The sequence below is a fragment of the Lissotriton vulgaris genome, chromosome 2_1 (assembly GCF_964263255.1).
Source record: "Lissotriton vulgaris chromosome 2_1, aLisVul1.2, whole genome shotgun sequence".
NCBI lineage: Eukaryota > Metazoa > Chordata > Amphibia > Caudata > Salamandridae > Lissotriton > Lissotriton vulgaris.
Window position 1 is genome coordinate 85,127,481 of NC_141687.1, and position 21,023 is coordinate 85,148,503.

Sequence of the window (21,023 nt, forward strand, 5' to 3'; positions counted from 1 at the left end):
CATCAAAAACATACCTTTGCTTAGGCGGATCCCACTGTAAGAAAACATCCATAACCGCTTGTAAATTATACCTAGAAACATTTAAAACCCATCTACGAGCCAAAAGATCCAATACTGCCTGCTCTTTGGGACCAGGAGCTGACTACGACTCTGCTTACGTTCCGAAACCGGGGTCCTATTTCGTGACCCAAAGAGTGGAGACAAAAGACTGGCAACAGTCTCAGCCATTTGTTTTCGAGTAGAAGGAGAAGAAGTTGACATAAGGACAGGAGACAAAGTGTTTTGAGGTGACAGAGACGTAGGGTCCGTAGCAAAGGAAGTTGAAGGTAAAGGAGAGGAAGGCAAAGGAGTTTGAGGCAGAACTGTTAGCAAAGTTCGCGGCCCTAGAGGAGGCTGCGCCAATGGAGGAAGAACCACCTGGGGAAGAGCTGGTGGCTGAACAACACCAGGGGGTTGAACAACTGGGGGTCGCGGAGGTGCCGCAGCACTCTGCACATATGGGGGTGGTAATCTCAACAAATGCGACATCAAAGGATCCTTTTCAGGGTCATTTGTCGCATTCGGAAGAAGAGGTGGCAAAGCCAGATAACATTTGTCAATGACCATGCAATGTTGTCTATCTGACAATTATTGGGAATGTCCCAAATCCAATCTCCACTAGCCGGACAAACCCATAATTGAAAGCACAATACATGTAATGAAGAAACATAGAAAGGAAACAATGACAGATAACGAGCAAGATAAGGCATGTGTAAAGAACCTAAAAGTTAACGATGTCCTGAACATTGATTGGCAATCTCAGACAACGGTCAACCAAGGAAATTGGCTTAGCGAGGTCAGTTTCAGGTGAAGGAGTCAGTTTCTTACAGTTCACCTTAGAGTCAGGAAAAGGCCTAGTTAATAAGTGCATGAACAACGAAGCCCATGCAGCTTTGTTCGTTTGGTTACCTCCACGGGCCTACGTGATGGCAACACAAAATGGAGGCACGGACAAAATGGAACCCATAATCCAGACAAATTCTCTGAATACGTAATGAACTCGCTAGTTAACGTGACGAATTCACTCCATATTAGCCGTACTTACTAAATACCGTACATCACCAAAATCGTAACGGAACCATAACCTCAAGGGACAAAACAGAATTTACAGAACCTCAAACCAGGAGGGATTAAAATGTCTCAGGTGTAATCATTACACTATGTTTTGCATAATCCATGACAACAAACGACGTGCACTAATGAAAATTGCAGGCGGAGCAGAGACACAACTTCTGGAACTGTATTAATTCCAAGAAGCTCTGGCATGGCGTAAGTAGCTCATACGCGCTGCTAATACCAGGCGAGACCTAAAATTAAAAAAAGGGTCCAGGCCCAGCAGAAACATTATAGCTACTCCTGAAGTCCCCTCTCAGATACAGGGATAAAAGACTCTGGGAATGCAAGCCACTTCATGGCACTCAGTAGAGGGGGTTCATTTCAGAAATTCCTGTTGTTTCCTGTATCCTGGAGGGAGAGTCACTTCATAGATAATGACTGGGAAGGAGGAGGTAATGCACAGGTACATGTTGTGGTGATTGCATGTGTGAGTTGGAACTGAATATGCATGTGATGGTTGTACAATCATGTGTGCATGGGGATTGCAGATGTTGGTGCTGGTTACACAGGTCCACGTGGCGGTAATTGCACAGATGCATGTGGTGCTGATTGCTCATGTAGGTGTGGTTGCACACATACTTGAGGTAGTGATTGTACATGCAACTGAGGTAGGGGTCACGGGTGTGCATGATGATTGCTGGGGCTGGTGGTAGTTACACAGGTACATGTGGCGGTAATTGCACAAGTGCATGTGATCATGATTATGTAGGTGCATGAGGCGGTGACTGTACATGCACCTGAAGTGGTGGTCACAGGTATCAACGGTGATAGCACGTTACATGATGTTATGATTGAATGTGTAACTGGGGATTGTACATGCACCTCAGGTGTGAATGGTGATTGCACGTGAACATGATGTTATGATTGCATGTGTAACTGGTGATTGTGCATGCACCTCAGGTGTAAATGGTCATTGCACGTGTACATGATGTTATGATTGCATATGTAACGGGATTGTGCATGCACCTCAGGTGTGAGTGGTGGTTGCACGTTACATGATGTTATGATTGTAACTGAAACGGTGATTGTGCATGCACCTGAGGTGGTGGTCACATGTGTGAATGGTGATTGCACGTTACATGATGTTATTGTGATTGAAGGTGTAACTGTGATTGTGCATGGACCTGAGGTGTGAGTGGTGATTGCACGTTACATGGTGATATGTTTGTATGTGTAACTGGTGATTGTGCATGCACCTGAGGTGTGAGCAGTGTTGCACGTTACATGATATGTTTGCATATGTACCTGGTGGCGGTCGCAGGGACCTTCCCGAGACCCCGCCTGGGTGCAGAGGAGCAAGCGGGCTGTCTGCCACCCTGCCCATCTCCTCTTCCTATAAGACAGGCCCTAATGATGATAAAGGGCTCTATTCCCCCGCACAGCTGGAGGCTGATTGCTCCGAGGATTAGGCCGCGTGTGCTCCCACGACAGCTGCTCCCGCCTTAATCAGGAAGCCGGGTGGGCCGCGGGATTACAGTGGTGGGCCGGAGGCCGGGAGCAGAGGGAGTGCGGCGGGAGAGGAGGCGTGGGGACCCCCGGCCGCAACAAGAAACTCCTCAGAGCCGGCGAATGAAGTCCGAATGGTTGGTCTGGCTCGAAAATAGCGCCCAGAAGCAGCCTATGCAAGGTGGGTGCGGCGCCAGTGCGTGAGTTTGTGACAAGTGTGTGTGAGGGTGTGGGGCGGTGTGCCACAGGTGCGTAATGGAGGTCCTGCCAACGCAGGTGGACCCCACCCTTGGGGGGAGGGGGGCTAGGGACCAACGGCGTATGGATATCTGTGATGTATGGGGGCCTCCGGTACCCCAACTCATTATCTTGCCCCGCCCCCCATATTTTTGTGTTTCGGTGCTGGTGTGTCACAGGAATAATGCGCCAGTTTATGTGAGGTGTGTGACCATACACATGAGTGTGTGTTGCTAAGATAGCGTTGCGTGTGTAACACAATAGTTTGTAGCAGCGCACCTGACAATGTGACGCAGCGCTATGTGCGTGAAGAAAGCTGAGAGGGTGCGTGTCTGTGACCGTGTGTGCGTAAGACCCTGTGAAAGTGTGTGTGGCATCGTCATTGATTCTGTGAGGAACCGTGTGCACCACAGCCTTTTTGCCGTATTCTATCGAATGATTGTCGCATACCTTTTATTGTTAAGAACTGTTCCTTACACACCGGAAGTGCCTGCAGACAAGTACCAGTGTGGTCCTGTGTTTTGTATTTTTACAGCGGCTTGAGACCCTCAGGGGTGAGTAGTCGCGCTTTATAAGGTCACTGATTTGTTGATCGATGTCCCACGTCGGTCTCTTGGCGAGGACTGTATTTGATGTCGCTGACTGGCCTAGGCCAGGTCTATCTCAGTTTTTCGAGGGAGAGGAAGGAAGCCGTGCGGTGCAAAGGGGCAGCGCATAAGCAACGTCGTGTAGTAGATGTCGTGGTGTGCAAGGCCACCCACGTGACAGGTGACGTGTCTCAAAGGCTTGCTTTGCACACCGGTAACCCCAAAGAGGCAGATCCAACGAGCCTTGGCAACGTCAAGCCTGTCAGCAACAACTTATAGTGGTACATCGAAATGGGACATTTTTTTCCAGTATGTCGAGGTGCCTCATAAAACATATACAATATAATGCCAATCTCCATGCTGCTAATATCTCATACTAAGTTAAGTACCAAATGTACCAAATTCACCATTACCGTTGTAGAGGGCGTAAGCATTACAAATATGCTCTTTTAACTACATAAAATACTTTTCACTAATACAATATTAAAACGGTTAAAAATAGTTAAAATATAAATAAAAGCGGGAATACTTTACCAGATAGATGAAAAGTATATTTTTCTTTCTGGCAGCAGTAACCTCTGATTCAGCTTGTTTGTGTTTCTGTTTGAGAGCCTTCAAGACATCACAAAACAAATACTACAGGGGGACAGGGGGAGGGATAGACAAGTTTGGTATAAAAAAGGGAGAAAAAAATCGAAAAGTAGAAAATATGAATTTCATCTGATGATTGCAGTAAGTGATTTAAATACTGATGGTTCTAAATTTACAATTTCAAAATATATATCTTTTTGGGATCGCACGTTAATTACGACAGTGTATATGTCAAATTCCATATCACTATCATTACTGGGTGTGAAAGTCGCAGAATTTCATTTGCAATATTATGGGAAATTTCATAAAAATTACACGAAGTTCTGAAAAACGCAAATATTTTACAGTGAAATGCGTCCTACTAATTCACTTGGGACAGGAGAATATATTTCACAATAAAAAATTGCGCAAATAATTCAAGTGCAGCAAACAACTACTGCTCACGTTCCATTCATTCGAGTCGTTCCAGTTGTTCCTTAATAGGATTTGACCTAAACAAAATTAAAATTATGTGTCGTGGTTTACTGGCTTAATTTTAAAAATTACATGTAACAAGTATCGTGTGAAATACAGCAATGATGTGAAATTATGCCGGCAGAATGAAAAATCCACGAAGCCTAATTATTATTATAGTACAACTAAAGTGGTTGAAAAAAATAATGCTTAATGCCTCACAGATTCTATTCTGGAATCACTTTACAAAAGAAACTTCATTGGGGCCATACTCCCAAGGACAGGTTATCATGTTATTCTCTAACTGCACATGTTTACCCCCCTGTGCTGTGGTTAGGGTTACACAACTTGCTGTCTAACTACTGCACACGAAACAACTGCTGGCACAAATAGTATATTACAATCTGCACATTAACATACAATATCAGATGTATATATATATATAAGTGTGTGTGTGTATCTATGTATGTCTCCATCTATCGCCCTCACTCACTCACTCACTCTATCTATCTATCTATCTATCTATCTATCTATCTATCTATCTATCTATCTATCTATCTATCTATCTATCTATCTATCTATCTATCTATCTATCTATCTATCTATCTATCTATCTATCTATCTATCTATCTATCGCCCTCACTCTATCTATCACCCTCTGTCTGTCTGTCTATCTATCTATCTATCTATCTATCTATCTATCTATCTATCTATCTATCTATCTATCTATCTATCTATCTATCTATCTATCTATCTATCTATCTATCTATCTATCTATCTATCTATCTATCTATCTATCTAGGATTAACCTGTAACAAAGCACCTGGACCCGATGGTATACCACCCGACCTATTTAAATCAAACATTTCTTTATAGGCACCAGTCATTACCGCAGTTGTAAATGCAGGTATTTTGGCTGGTTGCCCAAAAGCCTGGGGGTCCTCCACCATAGTCCCTGTTTTTAAGAAGGGTGATCGTGGTAGTGTTACATGTTACAGACCCATATCCCTGATTAACTCAGTCACAAAGGTGGTGGGGGGTATTATCCTAAACAGACTAACAGCCTGGGCCGATGATAATAACATACTGTCCCCAATACAATATGGGTTCAGACCAGGCCACTCCACGATAACCCAATGTCTGAACCTATATTTAATAAATAGTAAATACACCCTAGCAAGAAAAGGGACGATCCATATGGCCTTTATGGATTTATCGTCCGCGTTTGACTGCGTAGACAGAATCAGGCTATGGGAGGTGCTGTTAAAAATGGGGGTGGAACAAAACCTGGTCAACCTTCTTGTTGACCTCCACTCGGACACAAGAGCAAACGTCCGTTACACCCATGACTTAAAGGTAACCAGAGATTTTAGAATAACCCGAGGTGTCAGACAAGGATGCATCCTTGCCCCTTTTCTTTTTAATCTTTATATTAATGAGTTGGAGGAGCACCTACTAAAAACTGGTACAGACTTTCCTTACATTGGCAAGAAGGGCATACCGGTCCTATTATATGCGGACGACGCCGTGTTAATATCTAGAACGGCGCTTGGTCTCCAAATCTTGCTAGATTCTTTTAATGACTTCATGAACTCCCGTGGCCTGAGCATCAATAACTCAAAATCCTTTACAATGGTGGCAGGTGTATCTCCAAAAAAAGTATATCCTCACTCTGTAAATGGAGATAGAATACCCACCACAAAGACCTTCTCGTACCTTGGTGTTCTTTTTGACCACAAACTAACTTGGGCACCAGCAATACAAAAGAAAAAGGGCGAGGTAGCGCGGGCCAACGCAGCAATACTGGACTTCACTAGAAAAATGGGCAATAGCCCGGTGGCTGCTGTCTTGAAGTTATATCAAGCCAAAAGCACCGCTATCGCACGTTACGGAAGTGAAATCTGGGGATCAGAATCACTAGGTGCCCTTGAAGTTACTGAGAATAACTTCTTAAAAAAGGTCCTAAGGTTACCCAGGGGGACGGCCAACTTTCCGGTACATGAGGAACTTGGCATTCCACATCTAAGTGATAAGCTGGCAGTGAACCCCTTGTTATGCTGGCTGAATAGCTGGCTTAACACAGCCATACCTCTCACCAGAAGCATTCTTCAAGAGGCACTACAGTGGGATGGCAGACTTAAGATCCCATGGATAAAATACGTAAGAACGTGGCTTTTTGAATTAGGCCGACCAGATTTCTTTTTATCCCCCGAAACAATAACAAAAACTGATGTAACCTTTGTAAGGAACACTTTTATGCTGTCTAGGTGTATGACACGGGAGGAAAATGAATACAAGAAAAGCAGTGTGAGACAGTATGCCTTAACCAAAACCTGTTTATATATGGAACCCTACCTGCCCTGGCCCATGTCTGGTTATGACCGTTTTTTATTAACAAGGTTCCGATTTGACATGTTCCATTTTTTACTAGCTGTACCAAGTGGAGCGCACAGAGGACAAGTGTTGCCAGCTTGCGGCTGCGACAACAAGTCTCCGCAAGATCTGGCACACTTTTTATTTTTTTGTCAGTTTTATACACTCCCCCGAAACCTGTTTTTAAAACCTTTACTTAAGCACCTGAATTTTGCACAATACAGACCTGCACTGTGTCACCTTCAAATGCTAAACAGCGAATGTACCATGTTTGTATGTAGTTTCTTAAAACTCGCAGTTAAATATAGAAAAAGCATGGAAGGGTAACCAACCCAGCTGCTGATTGCACTCTCACTTTTAATGTATTTTATTCTTTTTAACCATATCATTGTGTATACGCTTGTGAATGTCTTGCTGTAATACTACTCTCCCTATTTTTATCATTGTATGGACTAATTTGTATGAAATGTTCTTTTATGATTGTTACATGTAAACAATCGAATAAAGATATTCTATTCTATTCTAGTATATTACAATCTGCACATTAACATACAATATCAGATGTATATATATATATAAGTGTGTGTGTGTATCTATGTATGTCTCTATCTATCGCCCTCACTCACTCACTCACTCACTCACTCTATCTATCTATCTATCTATCTATCTATCTATCTATCTATCTATCTATCTATCTATCTATCTATCTATCTATCTATCTATCTATCTATCTATCTATCTATCTATCTATCTATCTATCTATCTATCTATCTATCTATCTATCTATCTATCTATCTATCGCCCTCACTCTATCTATCACCCTCTGTCTATCTATCTATCTATCTATCTATCTATCTATCTATCTATCTATCTATCTATCTATCTATCTATCTATCTATCTATCTATCTATCTATCTATCTATCTATCTATCTATCGCCCTCACTCTATCTATCTATCTATCTATCTATCTATCTATCTATCTATCTATCTATCTATCTATCTATCTATCTATCTATCTATCTATCTATCTATCTATCTATCTATCTGTCTGTCTGTCTGTCTGTCTGTCTGTCTGTCTGTCTGTCTGTCTGTCTGTCTGTCTGTCTGTCTATCTATCTATCTATCTATCTATCTATCTATCTATCTATCTATCTATCTATCTATCTATCTATCTATCTATCTATCTATCTATCTATCTATCTATCTATCTATCTAGCTATCTATCTATCTATCTATCTATCTATCGCCCTCACTCTATCTATCACCCTCTGTCTGTCTATCTATCTATCTATCTATCTATCTATCTATCTATCTATCTATCTATCTATCTATCTATCTATCTATCTATCTATCTATCTATCTATCTATCTATCTATCTATCTATCTATCACCCTCACTCTATCTATCTATCTATCTATCTATCTATCTATCTATCTATCTATCTATCTATCTATCTATCTATCTATCTATCTATCTATCTATCTATCTATCTATCTATCTATCTATCTATCTATCTATCTATCTATCTATCTATCTATCTATCTATCTATCTATCTATCTATCTATCTATCTATCTATCGCCCTCACTCTATCTATCACCCTCTGTCTGTCTATCTATCTGTCTATCTATCTATCTATCTATCTATCTATCTATCTATCTATCTATCTATCTATCTATCTATCTATCTATCTATCTATCTATCTATCTATCTATCTATCTATCTATCTATCTATCTATCTATCTATCTATCTATCTATCGCCCTCACTCTATCTATCACCCTCTGTCTATCTATCTATCTATCTATCTATCTATCTATCTATCTATCTATCTATCTATCTATCTATCTATCTATCTATCTATCTATCTATCTATCTATCTATCTGTCTGTCTGTCTGTCTGTCTGTCTGTCTGTCTGTCTGTCTGTCTGTCTGTCTGTCTGTCTGTCTGTCTGTCTGTCTGTCTGTCTGTCTGTCTGTCTGTCTGTCTGTCTGTCTGTCTGTCTGTCTGTCTGTCTGTCTGTCTGTCTGTCTGTCTGTCTGTCTATCTATCTATCTATCTATCTATCTATCTATCTATCTATCTATCTATCTATCTATCTATCTATCTATCTATCTATCTATCTATCTATTCTTACTGAGACTTCAGAAAGTCAACACAGAACTTAGTACAAGCAGACAAAAATTAAATGATGCCATGAACTAATGTATTTTCTTCCAGTTCAGTGATTTGTCTAACGATGCATCCGCTTGAGGTCCTAGTTGACACTTACTGATGGCATGACAAATAAATAATTGCTCCGATTAATTATCCATTAACCTCATTTTTCGGAATCCTACTCTTTGCTGTCATCATCGTCGAAGCAGTATGAAAAGGTAACGCTCCGAGGATTTCACCTTCACAACAGCTGCTGCTCCTCCTTGCCCTGAAGGTGTGCATATCCTGGCCCTTCACCCGGAAGTGATGTTTGCAATGCTCAAGCAGTGTCACAGAGGCCCAAGACACAGATCCCACAGGCTGCAGGGTGGGTCCTCAGGACTGTGGGGTGGAAGAGTGTGAGGATTGCAGATTCATAATCAAATCTTCGCCACTTGTCCCTCTTCCCCACCCTGTCCTAATGCTTTGAGGAGTGTCCAGGCACTGCCTGGTCTTCCAATGAAACGCTTCGTGGTCAGTCACCCACTAATCAAATATCACTCACAACGCGTGGGTGAGTTCTGGTGACATCACACTGCTAGGGAAGATACACCAATGTTAGAGGAAATATAAAGTCAGCTGAGATGGGAAGTGTCACCGTAAGCCCACTGTAGAGCAACTCGGTTGCCAATTGGCAATTACACGTGTGACACATCCAATTATCAGCCACAAATCCCTGGCTGGTAGGGAGGGGGGGGGGGGGGGAGGCTCCTGTCCTGCCTGGGCTCGCCTCTTTACCTCATGTAGAGTTTATTTGCTGCCACTCTTTCCCCTCATACTTTGTTGTATACTGCATTATTGCATTTTAGCTGTGTAAAAGTACAAGAGTTTCAGGCAGGTGTGTTTTGTGAAGTCACACATGCGTAGTTGCTAGATGTAAAAAACGGGGGGCTGTTCACAAGGCATTCTGGAGCCTGTAATGAGGTGCCCCTGTAGTACTCTTTTACTTGCTCTTACATGTCTTTGTGAATTTGCCCCTAAACATGTAAACTAGAAACATTCAGGGGAATATGCATATACGACTAGTGAACATAGATAGGTCTTTGTACTTTGGAGTTTTGGTCCGGTTCATAAAGAAATGTAAGAGCACATAAAAGAGGACCCCCGCAGTTTTTATTTATTTATTTATTATACAGTTAATTAAAACCGTAACATACAAACGTCATGTTGATACTTGATAAAATATTAAAATATAAAGAATAATAAAAGTTGTGTACACATTTGTAAATTTGGGAATATGAATACATTTAAAATCCAAAAAACGAAAGAAAAAAAACGGAAAAAAGGTGTATAGTATAAGAAACATTAGCAAAAAGTGTCACAAATACTTTTTACTAAAAGTTTAACTTCCATAGACGTTCATTTGGGCAATAGGAGTAGGGCTTGTCAGTTTCTTAATACTCGGCATTATGCAGTGCAGTTAAAATAATGTTAACAAACTCCTGTAGTACTTTAGTGGAACGCGGGAGAACACTAACAACAACTATTAACCGCAAGCCGAGAGCCAAACCTCTATTCTTCTGATACCAGTTGTAAAAATTATAATATTAATCTGAGAAAAAAAATGGAACCTACTATTGTTACATGATTTCTTGTATAAAAATAACTGGAAGAGAAATTGGGAAAACAATGGCAAAGGGAGACTGCATGGATGAGAAAGTACCTGCAACAGTGGGATAAAGAGGTAAGGAGTGTTTGATGGTGGGTTAAAGAGGTATGAGGTGGAATCAAGACTCTGGAGCCTTGGCATACTGGCACCCGTCCTTCAATAATGCCGGCTTCTGAGCAAAACTTAAAGCCCTTTCGCGCTTTGCGCCAATAAACCAAGAAATATGTGCAGGGCACAAATTTGTGAGCAGGGTAAGATCTCATGTAAAAACCTGGACTTTTATCTGCATTTTGGCCCAGATTCACAAAGGTTTAGTGTCGGATTACCATTACTTTTGTAACGCTAACCCACCGCTAAACCTCTTTGGAGATCAACAAATAAATCGCTAATTGGTATTACCGTTGGTTTGTATGAGAAAGCAACGCAGAGCAGCGCAAAGTGCTGCTTTACATTACTTTGCGTCAATGAGGCAATACATGAGTGGTACCTGGGCCTTCCCAAGCAGCCACCCAGGCTTTTTGATGCTAAAACCCATCTACTAACAAATGTAGATGAGGTTTAGTGCCAAAAATTAACGCCGCTGGAAAACGGCATTAAAAGGCGAAATGTTTTGATTTCTCCTTTTTTTTCGGCTTTGCATGCATGCTGCACTGTGCTGCACACATACAAAATAGGACAAGCTTTGAGGTGTGCATAGCTAAGGGATTTTGTACAGGATGGATAGCCTTCCTGTACAAAACCTATGGTAGACACAGTCATGCACCCTATGTTTCCTCTAAACAGATTATGGGCACCATTCTTTGTTGCTAATTTTAGTGGCCAAACCAGCGATATTCCAAGACACCATTCTAACTGCCTCATTGGCCACCTTCCCCCTTATGTCTCCCCTGCCTGGAACTTGTGCGTGGGCTGGTTGCCCCTTATCTTTGCTCAAATCAACGTGCGCTAATTTTTGGGGATAATTAATCTTTAGGGGGGAAACATGCACCTTACAGATTACGGGGCGACTTTATAGTTGAGCAGAGGCCCTTTTCAGCTGCAAGATTATCTGCTATATCCCCTGAACAGAGTCAGTCGACACCCTCCATGTCCGCTAGTGCTGCAAAGCGTTTAAAAGTGGGCCAATAATAATCACTTTGATGGAACGTAGGTGGTCTAGGATAATCATCCTGCCTCTGAATGGGTGGCCCAAAACCAAAATTCCTGGGGCAGTATGAGGGGGTTGCTTGGTTGTTCTGCTGATGGTAAAAAATGGGTCTAAAATAGCCATCTTGTCTCTGAGTAGAGTGCCCACGACCCAGTTTCTGATGGCTGAATAAGGGGGTTACATGATTGTTCTGTTGGTAACTCAAAGGCCTATGGTTGGGTCTCGGGGCAACTATTCCTCTTGGGTAAAAGTAAGTTAAATCACGTATAGTGATGGCGTTGCCCACGTTTTGTGGAAACCCATTTACAATGTACCTGACTACTCTGTCATCTTGAAAATTTATGATGACAATGTCACCCGCTAAGCCCTTAATTCTTTTCCCCAACCAAGCTAAACGTCTAACGTTAAGTATTGCCCCGTTTATATCTGGTGGAAGTGGGCAATTCTGCCCCAGCCAATGTATGACTTTATTTTTTAGCCCACGTTGGTCTTCTGCACATCCATCCACAAGTGCTGGTACCCCGGTCAGGACTGCAACAAATGGCGCCGCTTCCGGGGGCAGCTCTACTCTGGGTTTCTTCGCTGGGAGTGTCCTAACAATTTTTTCTTGCTCAATGGGTTTAGAGGTTTTTGTGGGAGGGTGTAATAATGGTCCATTTCCTGGTTTGTCTAATATTGCCCCCTCTTGTATCTTCTTGGCCTTATTCCTACTATTTATCGCTTCAGCGTTAGTGGTTAATATTTTGCGGGGTTTCGGTTTGGGCAAGGACGTGGTTTTGGTACCCTTCCGAGCAACGGTATTTAGAGATGGTACAGGGTGATTGGGCTCTAGTTCAGGTTTGGAGGGATCTATAATTGCCGCTTTGATATCCCCTAAATCTTTTTCTAACTTCTCCATTTGGCCAGTTAATCCCTTTAATCTCTCAACTAGTGGCAACATGAACGATCTTTCTCTCCCTATTCATCCGCTGTGGATCGACAACTCTGAGAGAGTTCAAGGAGCTGCCCAGGTTGCTCCTGTGGGACAGCATTGGAATATCTATTTTCGGGGACCTGGGAGGGAATGGAGGGATTAAATCCTTCCAGGATCAACAGGCCGAGTTGGACCGCCATGACACTTGAGTCTTTCGCTATATCCAAATATGTCATGCCCTGCTCACTGAGGGTATAAAGTGGAACGAGCTGTAAGACAGTAGCCCCTTGGAAACAAGGATACTTCAGGACGACCTGCCTTCTAGGGACATTTCCTTAATGTATCGCACCCTTCTAAACAACAGACTAGACAACCTCTGGCCGCAGAGAGCCAGGTGGGAAGCGGATTTGGGTGCTATTGAGTACGTAGATTGGGAGGCTGTGTTGATGCATCCACAGGAAGTGCCAATTAAAGCTAGTTACAGGCTTATACAACTCAAGCTCCTGCACAGGACATATTGCTCCAGACCACGCCCATGCACAAGGGGCCGGGCAGTGAACCCCAATCGTGTGAGGTGTGGGGAGGAGAGGGGCACATTTTTTCATATTCTCCGGTCCTGCCCATATATACAGACATACTGGAAGGAGGTAATTGCTGTGCTGGCAGGGGTCTTGGGGGCTAACATCCAATTTATACAGCAGTTTATTCAGCAGTTTACAAATAGTTTAGGAATACCAGGATATGTTGACATCCACAGGAAGCACCTCATATTGTGTGTACTGAGCTTCTGTGCAGCCAAAAGGGACATAGCCAGTAAACTGGGGAGCCTTGACCTCGTCTACCCCGCTGGGTTCCAGTTGGGGTAGGGTATGATGCGCGGTCTGGAAGCATAAAGTGTGGTCTGTGAGGCATGGCACTACCCGAGGAAATTTCAGCGAGTATGGGGATAATAGCGAGTCCCCTCAGGGTGCCCCTGGGAAGAGGAGTGCCCTGAGACAACCGAGGAGAAGGAAAACCAGGATTGAGATCGGATGGGATTGGGGAGGTGGACCCGCAATAGACTTGTCCCGTGACCTAGTATGGTAGCCAGTCCGTTTACTCTGGATGCGGATGCAAGTATGATGGTGGCATGTTGTGTTGTATTGTTCTTGTGGGATATAAAAAACGAATAAAAATATATTTTTAAAGTATGTCTCATTTGATTAGTTAAGGCACTGCAGTGATGCATTGAGAGAACCAACCCAAAGTAACCAAGAATCTCCTTTCTGACCATTTGCAGGAATGGAAAGTGCCCATGAGAATGCAATAAAAATACCCAAGGCGAAGGAGATTGACCACTGCTGCTGCCAGAAGGCCAGGGACTTGCAGCCGCTGCACAACAGGAGGAAGGTGGCTATCTTTTCACGTTCTTTACTCTGAGTATGGATGTCTGTTCTCCAGTGCTAGAGGCACAGGAGAGCGGTCTAGCAACACAATGCTTTCTTCACACACAGGCACATGTTGGTTTCACTCTGGGATCAGACTGTGTTTCATGTACTTGGAAGACAGCCTGAAACAGTACATTTAACATGTGTAGCCTTCTCTTGTAAGAACTTGATCAACTATATCATCTCAGCCATGCACTTGCTTGAAGTGAAGGTAGGATCGAAAGTAGTAAGTAACCAGAAACAGTGCTTGCTAGGAAACTAACCTCAACCTCCCTGGAACGCCGTGACGTCACCCAATCACTGTGGCAACCTCTAAACACACTGTCCCAGTGTGGTTAGGTGTTTCTGCCACTGATCCTGCACTGTAATAATTAATTTATAACATAATAACACACCTCCCTTCTCTGCAAATAAACAAATACAAAATCAACATAAAGTGGAAACTGGGAAAGCATGAACTCTGGTATACATTAACTCAAAGTTCTCTACCAGTGGGAAAACTGCAAATCATTGATTTCCTCTCTTCAGTCAACACAAAATTCTTCCGCCAGTGCCCTACATAATATTTTTCTTTCTGAATGCTCCGCCTTCCTACCATCTCTTTTTTCTTATAACTCAATTTTATTATTTTGAAAAAGAGCGCATTGAATGAAGTGGAAACAACTCAGGTGATGTAGGTAAATTCAGAGTAGTCCATAGTGACTACAGCCGATGCTGCGTGTGTAAGTCATGCAGAAGGTAGGCATTGCTTCTTGGTCCTAGTCTGCCTTCAAGGAGTAGTATGGGTTTGTGTTAAAGTCTAAACAAGTTAACAACTTAACAATTTGCTGGAGTTAGTCAGGGTGCCCCTGTCATGGGCTCAGGTGATCTAGGCTGGGAAGTGTGGTGTACTGTATCCATGTCAGGGTGTATGACAGGGAGGCAGGAGGAAAGAGATATGGGCTTAACTACCTAAAAGAGAGGGTAAAGTGGAGGCACTCTGGGGGTGTCGGACCCAGCCCCACTCGAGGGGGTAGGGTATCAGTCCGCGCCCGTCTGTTCCACCGTCTGGGGGGAGAGAAGAGTACCGGATGTATCTAAACGAGGTAGATTCGTAGACTGGTATCCCAAGTTATGGCTTGCTCCGGGGAGGGGATTCCGAGCTCGCTTCTGTGCGCAGGTTCACCCCCTCACATGAAGCCCACTTAAAGACCTCCGTCTGCCAGTGTCTGATGTTCAGGCTTCTGCCAATCCATGGCACTTTGGCGTAGAGCCAAGGTCAATGCCAAATCAATAAAGTTAGTCGTGATGAGTTTCCCCTTCGGCCAGGGGAAGAGGTTGAGAAGGTATTAAATCTGGTGTTGTGAGCATGGGCCAATCGGTGGCCTGAGTCACATAGTGAACAGAATGCCATATGGGAAGAGTCTGCACCATCCATGGTACATTTGGGTCATGAGGCACATATGTCTGGAACACTGTGTTTATCTTCTTCGCTGTGAGGTAAGCTCTATGGAGGAAATTAAATGTAATCAGTTTGAACCCGGCATCCCTGGAGACTCGGGGATCCGCCTCGAGGATGTTGTCCCAGTCCTTGTTTTTGCGTTGGGTAGCTATGTCATCTATCCGACGAGCCAAAGGTCTCGCAGATGAACCTTAGCTTGTTGTACCAGTGCATTATAGAGTGGTGTTATTACCTTAGTCTTCCCTTATATTGTGCATATAGGATGGTATGCTGCGTGTACCGGTGTTCCGGTAGCACTGAGCCCTCTTTGAGAGTGAATTGCAGCCTCAATGGAGCCATAGAGTAAGCAGTGGTGGGGTCAGGGATTGAATGTGTCCACCAAGACCTGGAGGTCTTTGAATGTATCAATCTCGTAGAGATCCCCCAAGGTGTGGCTCCAGCATCCCTACAATCCCATGACTCATACCAATCAGCGCGGGGGTCCAATGACATCAGGGCCCTTAGCGGCGAGTTGAGAGCATAGGGTAGCGTACAATGGGTCTGCTGGAGGGCGTGTGTCGAAGTGTATTGGAGTGTTGTGATGAATATACTTTCCATATCCGCCGGCTTACAATGTGCGGCCGCAGGAGTAACTGAAGTAAGACGTCCCCTAGCTTGTGGTCTCCGCTGACTCCGCTCCCAGTATACTGTGGGAAACTCCCCACAGCCTACCACCCAGACCAGTTGTGTAGCCAAGTAGTAAAGCTCGAAGTCAGGCAACGCTAACTCCCCTCAACAGCTGGAACCAGGAGCATAGCCAGTGAGACCCTACAAAGCATGTTATGCCAGAGCAAAGTCACTAATACTCCAAAAAATGGCCCTGGGGATGTGGACTGTTAGAGCAGCAAAAGAGAATAATAAGAGTGGGAGGACCACCATTTTTGCTTGGGTAGCGTGGCCCACCACAGGCAAACAACACCCCACCTGGTAGATGGAGCGTCGCCAATATTTTGCCCATGAACAATTATGCCTCAGTTTGATACATTTGCACCCCTGAGTAATGGAAGGTGTATAGTTCCCAGCTTATTTCTATTCGCAGCTCCGGGGGTCTGTCTTCCCAATCTAGTGCTCGTAACAGGCACTAGGCTTACTACAGTTCACCCCGAGTACAGATACTCCAGCAAGTACAGCAAGAGCTGCACAAGTGCCTTGCACAGTAGAGTATTCCCTCCTGAGATACAGTAGCATATTATCCACATCGAGTGATATGAACAAAGGTGCGCTTTCAGGCACAACCAAGTGAATAACCCCGACCTTTCCTGAATGGATCAGAGATAAACTGCCTAGTTTTAACTCCCGGTGTGAGAGGAATATAAGAGTTTCGTCCAGGTGACGGATCATCGGCCAAGTCCCACGCTGCCCCTGACAGTGTATAAGAAGCTCCAGTTGAGGGAGTCGAAGGCCTTTTCAATATCGATTGCAAGCACCATAACCCTGGGGTATTCCGACAACTGGGAGAGTGCAACATGAATAAACCTATGGATATTCGGAACCGTGCTATGCGTTGTAATGAATCCCTATTGGTCTGGGTGTATTAGAGACTGAAGGTGAGGGGTAAGTTGATTTACCAGAATCTTACTTAACATTTTATTATCTACGTGGAGAATCGATAGTGGTCCATTCGAGGTAGGCTGGTCCACTTCTTTGTCCCTTTTGAGCAAGGGTACAAATAGAACTTCGCGGATAGTAGAAGGAAGGGTACTGCTATCCCTCACAGCGTTTAAAAGTTTTGTCATGGTTTGGGGGTTAGGATATCGGACAAATTCAAGTAAAACTCTTTTGATAGTCCCTCCGTACCCGATACTTTTCCACTCAGTAGGGATTTGATAACCTCCTTGACCTCTGGTCTTTGGGAAAGCCCCGCCAAGCAAGGTAGCCATGTCCCGCTTTAGACTATCAGTCGCGCCAGCGATAGTGTAGGAATGCATGTCTTTTTGAGCGGTGTCCGGTCCAGTCGGGTAAAGGTCTGCAAAGCATGTGAAGAAGACTTTGCTAATTGCGACCTGTGTATATACCGCCTGTCCCGCCTTGTCTACCAGTGATGGGATGCCTGTGATGATTAGCAAATCATGTGTGTAACCACCCCATTTTATCTTGCTCATTGTGCATCCTGTTGATTTATTGCTTTTAGTCAAAATCCAGTAGCCATTCTAGAATCATCTACAATTTCTTTCTCTCCTCCTATGCCCAAATACACGCCCCGGTGGGTCACACGACTCTTTTTGTGCAGGTCATCCAGGACATGTTCCTGTTGTTTCCTCCCATTTGGTCATGTAGGAAGAGGTGGTACCTGCATCCTCAGTCAGGTAGTTACAGAGGGTGGTCACGTGTGAGTCCCGGAAGATCGGATCCTCCAGGGTGACATTGCTGAGCTGACGGGTTGGGATTGGTGGTTTGTGGGTGTCTCAACTCAAGGACAATAAGAGGGGGTTGCGATCCAAGTGTGTCTTGGTAAGATATTCTAAGTACAGAGCCCTACGGCAGTAGGGCACGGATCACTGAAATAATATCGAGGGACAAAATATCGACTTGCCAAAATATCGTCGACAAAATATCGACAGTCAAAATATCGAGTTTGTATCTACAAACAGGTAAGTACAAAAATATCGAGTACAAAATATCGTTAACAATAATATAGATGTAAAAAATATCGACTTTATTAAAAACAGTGTTAAATTAAATTAATTTTAAATTTTAATTACTAAAATATACTTAAAAATACTTAAATTAAATTATAATAATTAAATAATAAATGAAAATAATAAAAATAATTTTTTACAATCTTATTTGTTGACCCTGAACCCTAAAATATACCCCTTTACCAAAAAACCCAAAACTGACCCTGGACCCTAAAAATACCCCTTTAGCCAAAAACTAAAAACTGACCCTGAACCCTAAAAATGTCCCTTTACCCAAAAACTGAAAACGGACCCTGAACCCTAAAAATGCCCCTTTACCCAAAAACTAAAAACTGACACTGAACCCTAAAAATGCCCCTTTACCCAAAAACTGAAAACTGACCCTGAACCCTAAAAATGCCCCTTTACCCAAAAACTGAAAACTGACCCTGAACCCTAAAAATGTCCCTTTACCCAAAAACTGAAAACTGACCCTGAACCCTAAAAATGCCCCTTTACCCAAAAACTGAAAACTGACCCTGAACCCTAAAAATGCCCCTTTACCCAAAAACTGAAAACTGACCCTGAACCCTAAAAATACTCCTTTACCCAAAATGTATCAATATTATTTAATTACCAAATAATTATTAATTAACAATAATAATAAATATATTAGCACATTAGATGTAATTATTTTAATAATTAATATTATTTTTTCCCAATTAATTACTTAACAATAACAAAAAATAATATATATTAAAATGTACTCTAATTAATGTAATTAACTAATTATAATTAATTAATTACCAATTAATTACTAATACAAAATATGTACAAAATTATATAAATTAATTAACTAATTCTTATTAATTAATTATCAATTAATTATTAATTATAAATATTTACAAACATATATTAATTAATTAATTAATTATTATTAAATTACTTCCCACCCTATTCCCCTATAAACCCACAACCCGCTACAGAATTACATTACGCAATTATTAAAAAAACAAAATTCATTTAATACAACATTTTATAACATTAATACACACTTTTCACACATATTATTACATTAAAATACACTATAAAATATTATATATTATTAAATATTCGATATTTTTGCTATCTATATTTTACACAGTCGATATTACTTCACTTACCTGAAAAACGATATTTTTGTAGTCGATATTATGTCCAGTCGATATTTTGTCCAGTCTATATTTAAAACTCGATATTATGTCCAGTCAATATTTTGGAGTCGATATTTTGTCTGTGCACCGTAGGGCGCATTACAGAGGCATTTGTCATACGTACATACAAATCATGGAGGCCTGAATATTATGAATAGCCCCTGATGAGCGGGTCCGGCATCCACCCCTTCAGGAACTGCCATGATGGCAATCCTCTTGACCCAAGATGTGCAATCCAGTCCAGGTGGGGTCCCGCCCCAGTCACCCCTGCCTTATCCGACCTGGTCGCCAGCACCCATTGGTAGCAGCCCCCTCGGGATGCTCTGGGGCATGTGAGGCAGTGCTATGGGGGGACGAATTCACAGCTGCACTCCCAATAGGCCCCTGCCAGGGGTGTCAGTCCAACCTGCCTGTAGGCAACTGCAGGCAGTGGCAGGCCTCTCCCCTTAGGCCATACCAAGAGAGCCCACATGGCTGCCTGTCCTTAGATGGCATAGTTGCTCTGTTGGTGGCTCAATCTTCCAAGATCGCCGACATAGCCAATCGGTTGCCACACGCAGGGACCGCCACCGTTATGTCGTGAAACCAAAAAGCAGGAGGCCATCCCGCTGCTACAACAGCCAGAGTGACAACAATTTGCCACAAAATACATTTGACTGGTTTCCCCATTCTGAGTGGTATTATAAGCCCAGAGCATTTCCTCCACAGCCTCTCTCACACATTTCTTACCTCTCACCACCATTTGGATAGTACCTTTGATCCTTCGAGATTATGTTTTTTTCCCAGGCTTTCTGTGCGTAATTCTTTGTAGCAGATGTTTCTGCATATCTATCTAAAAGCTTGGCAGTGAACTGTTCCCAGTGATCTATTTTGTCTTCTGGGCCGAATGATAGTGAATTGAAGAGTTGGATGGCTGCTTCGGCCTTGGATTTTGTATTGTTTGTTGTACATTTGATCCTTCTTAAGTTGGAGGTATAGATGGTACCCAATGTTGCATCCATGCTGATTGGTCTTGCTCCCATTGCTGTTATTTGGAATTCTTGGGGGCGATGGTCGCTGTCGCCCTTGTCCCCCATTCTATACCCAGATATATGTAGAAAGAGTGCAAGGCTTGCAAAGGTGCAGTCCAATATGGAGCTTGTTGTGGGGGAATAGAAAGAGTCAAAGGGTGGAGTATCGACCGGAAATCTTCCATTTAAGACTCGAAGATTTAGGTGTTCTAGATCTGCAAGTAGGTGACTGTTGCAGTGCTTCTTCTTTCTATACGGTGGATGACACTGTGTAGAAATGTTGTAAATTCCGTTCTGTAAAGCTACCTCCTCTCCTTGTAAAGAACCTATAAGATATTGGTTTAGGTCCCCTGTCAAGATGAAGATCGGGCTTTTCATCGCTGTAGCATGCTTTGCTACTTGGTTTGCAAGTGCTTTTGAGTCTTTCGCTTTCCGTTTGGAGTGGACATACGAGTTAATTAGGCACACCTCCTTTACTTCGTCCTTAAGAGGGATTAAGATTATAACTGCAATTGTTGCATTTGTCGTCGAGTCCATGAGAGTTGTTGAGGATATACTTGTTGTGGAGACATAAGTTGCCAGCCCACC

The 21,023-nt window shown here is 42.9% G+C and overlaps 1 protein-coding gene across 1 annotated transcript in view; it reads left to right on the plus strand.

The window, feature by feature from the left end:
- Positions 1–2,652: 2,652 nt before the first annotated feature.
- The window catches only part of LOC147729613 (germ cell-specific gene 1-like protein), a 157,908-nt gene continuing 139,537 nt past the window's right edge, over positions 2,653–21,023 (plus strand). The window contains exons 1-2 of the mRNA XM_086958466.1: positions 2,653–2,782; positions 13,987–14,096. Coding sequence (XP_086814592.1) covers positions 2,725–2,782; positions 13,987–14,096 — 168 coding nt within the window. The 5' untranslated portion in view covers positions 2,653–2,724. The remainder of the gene's footprint in view (positions 2,783–13,986; positions 14,097–21,023) is intronic.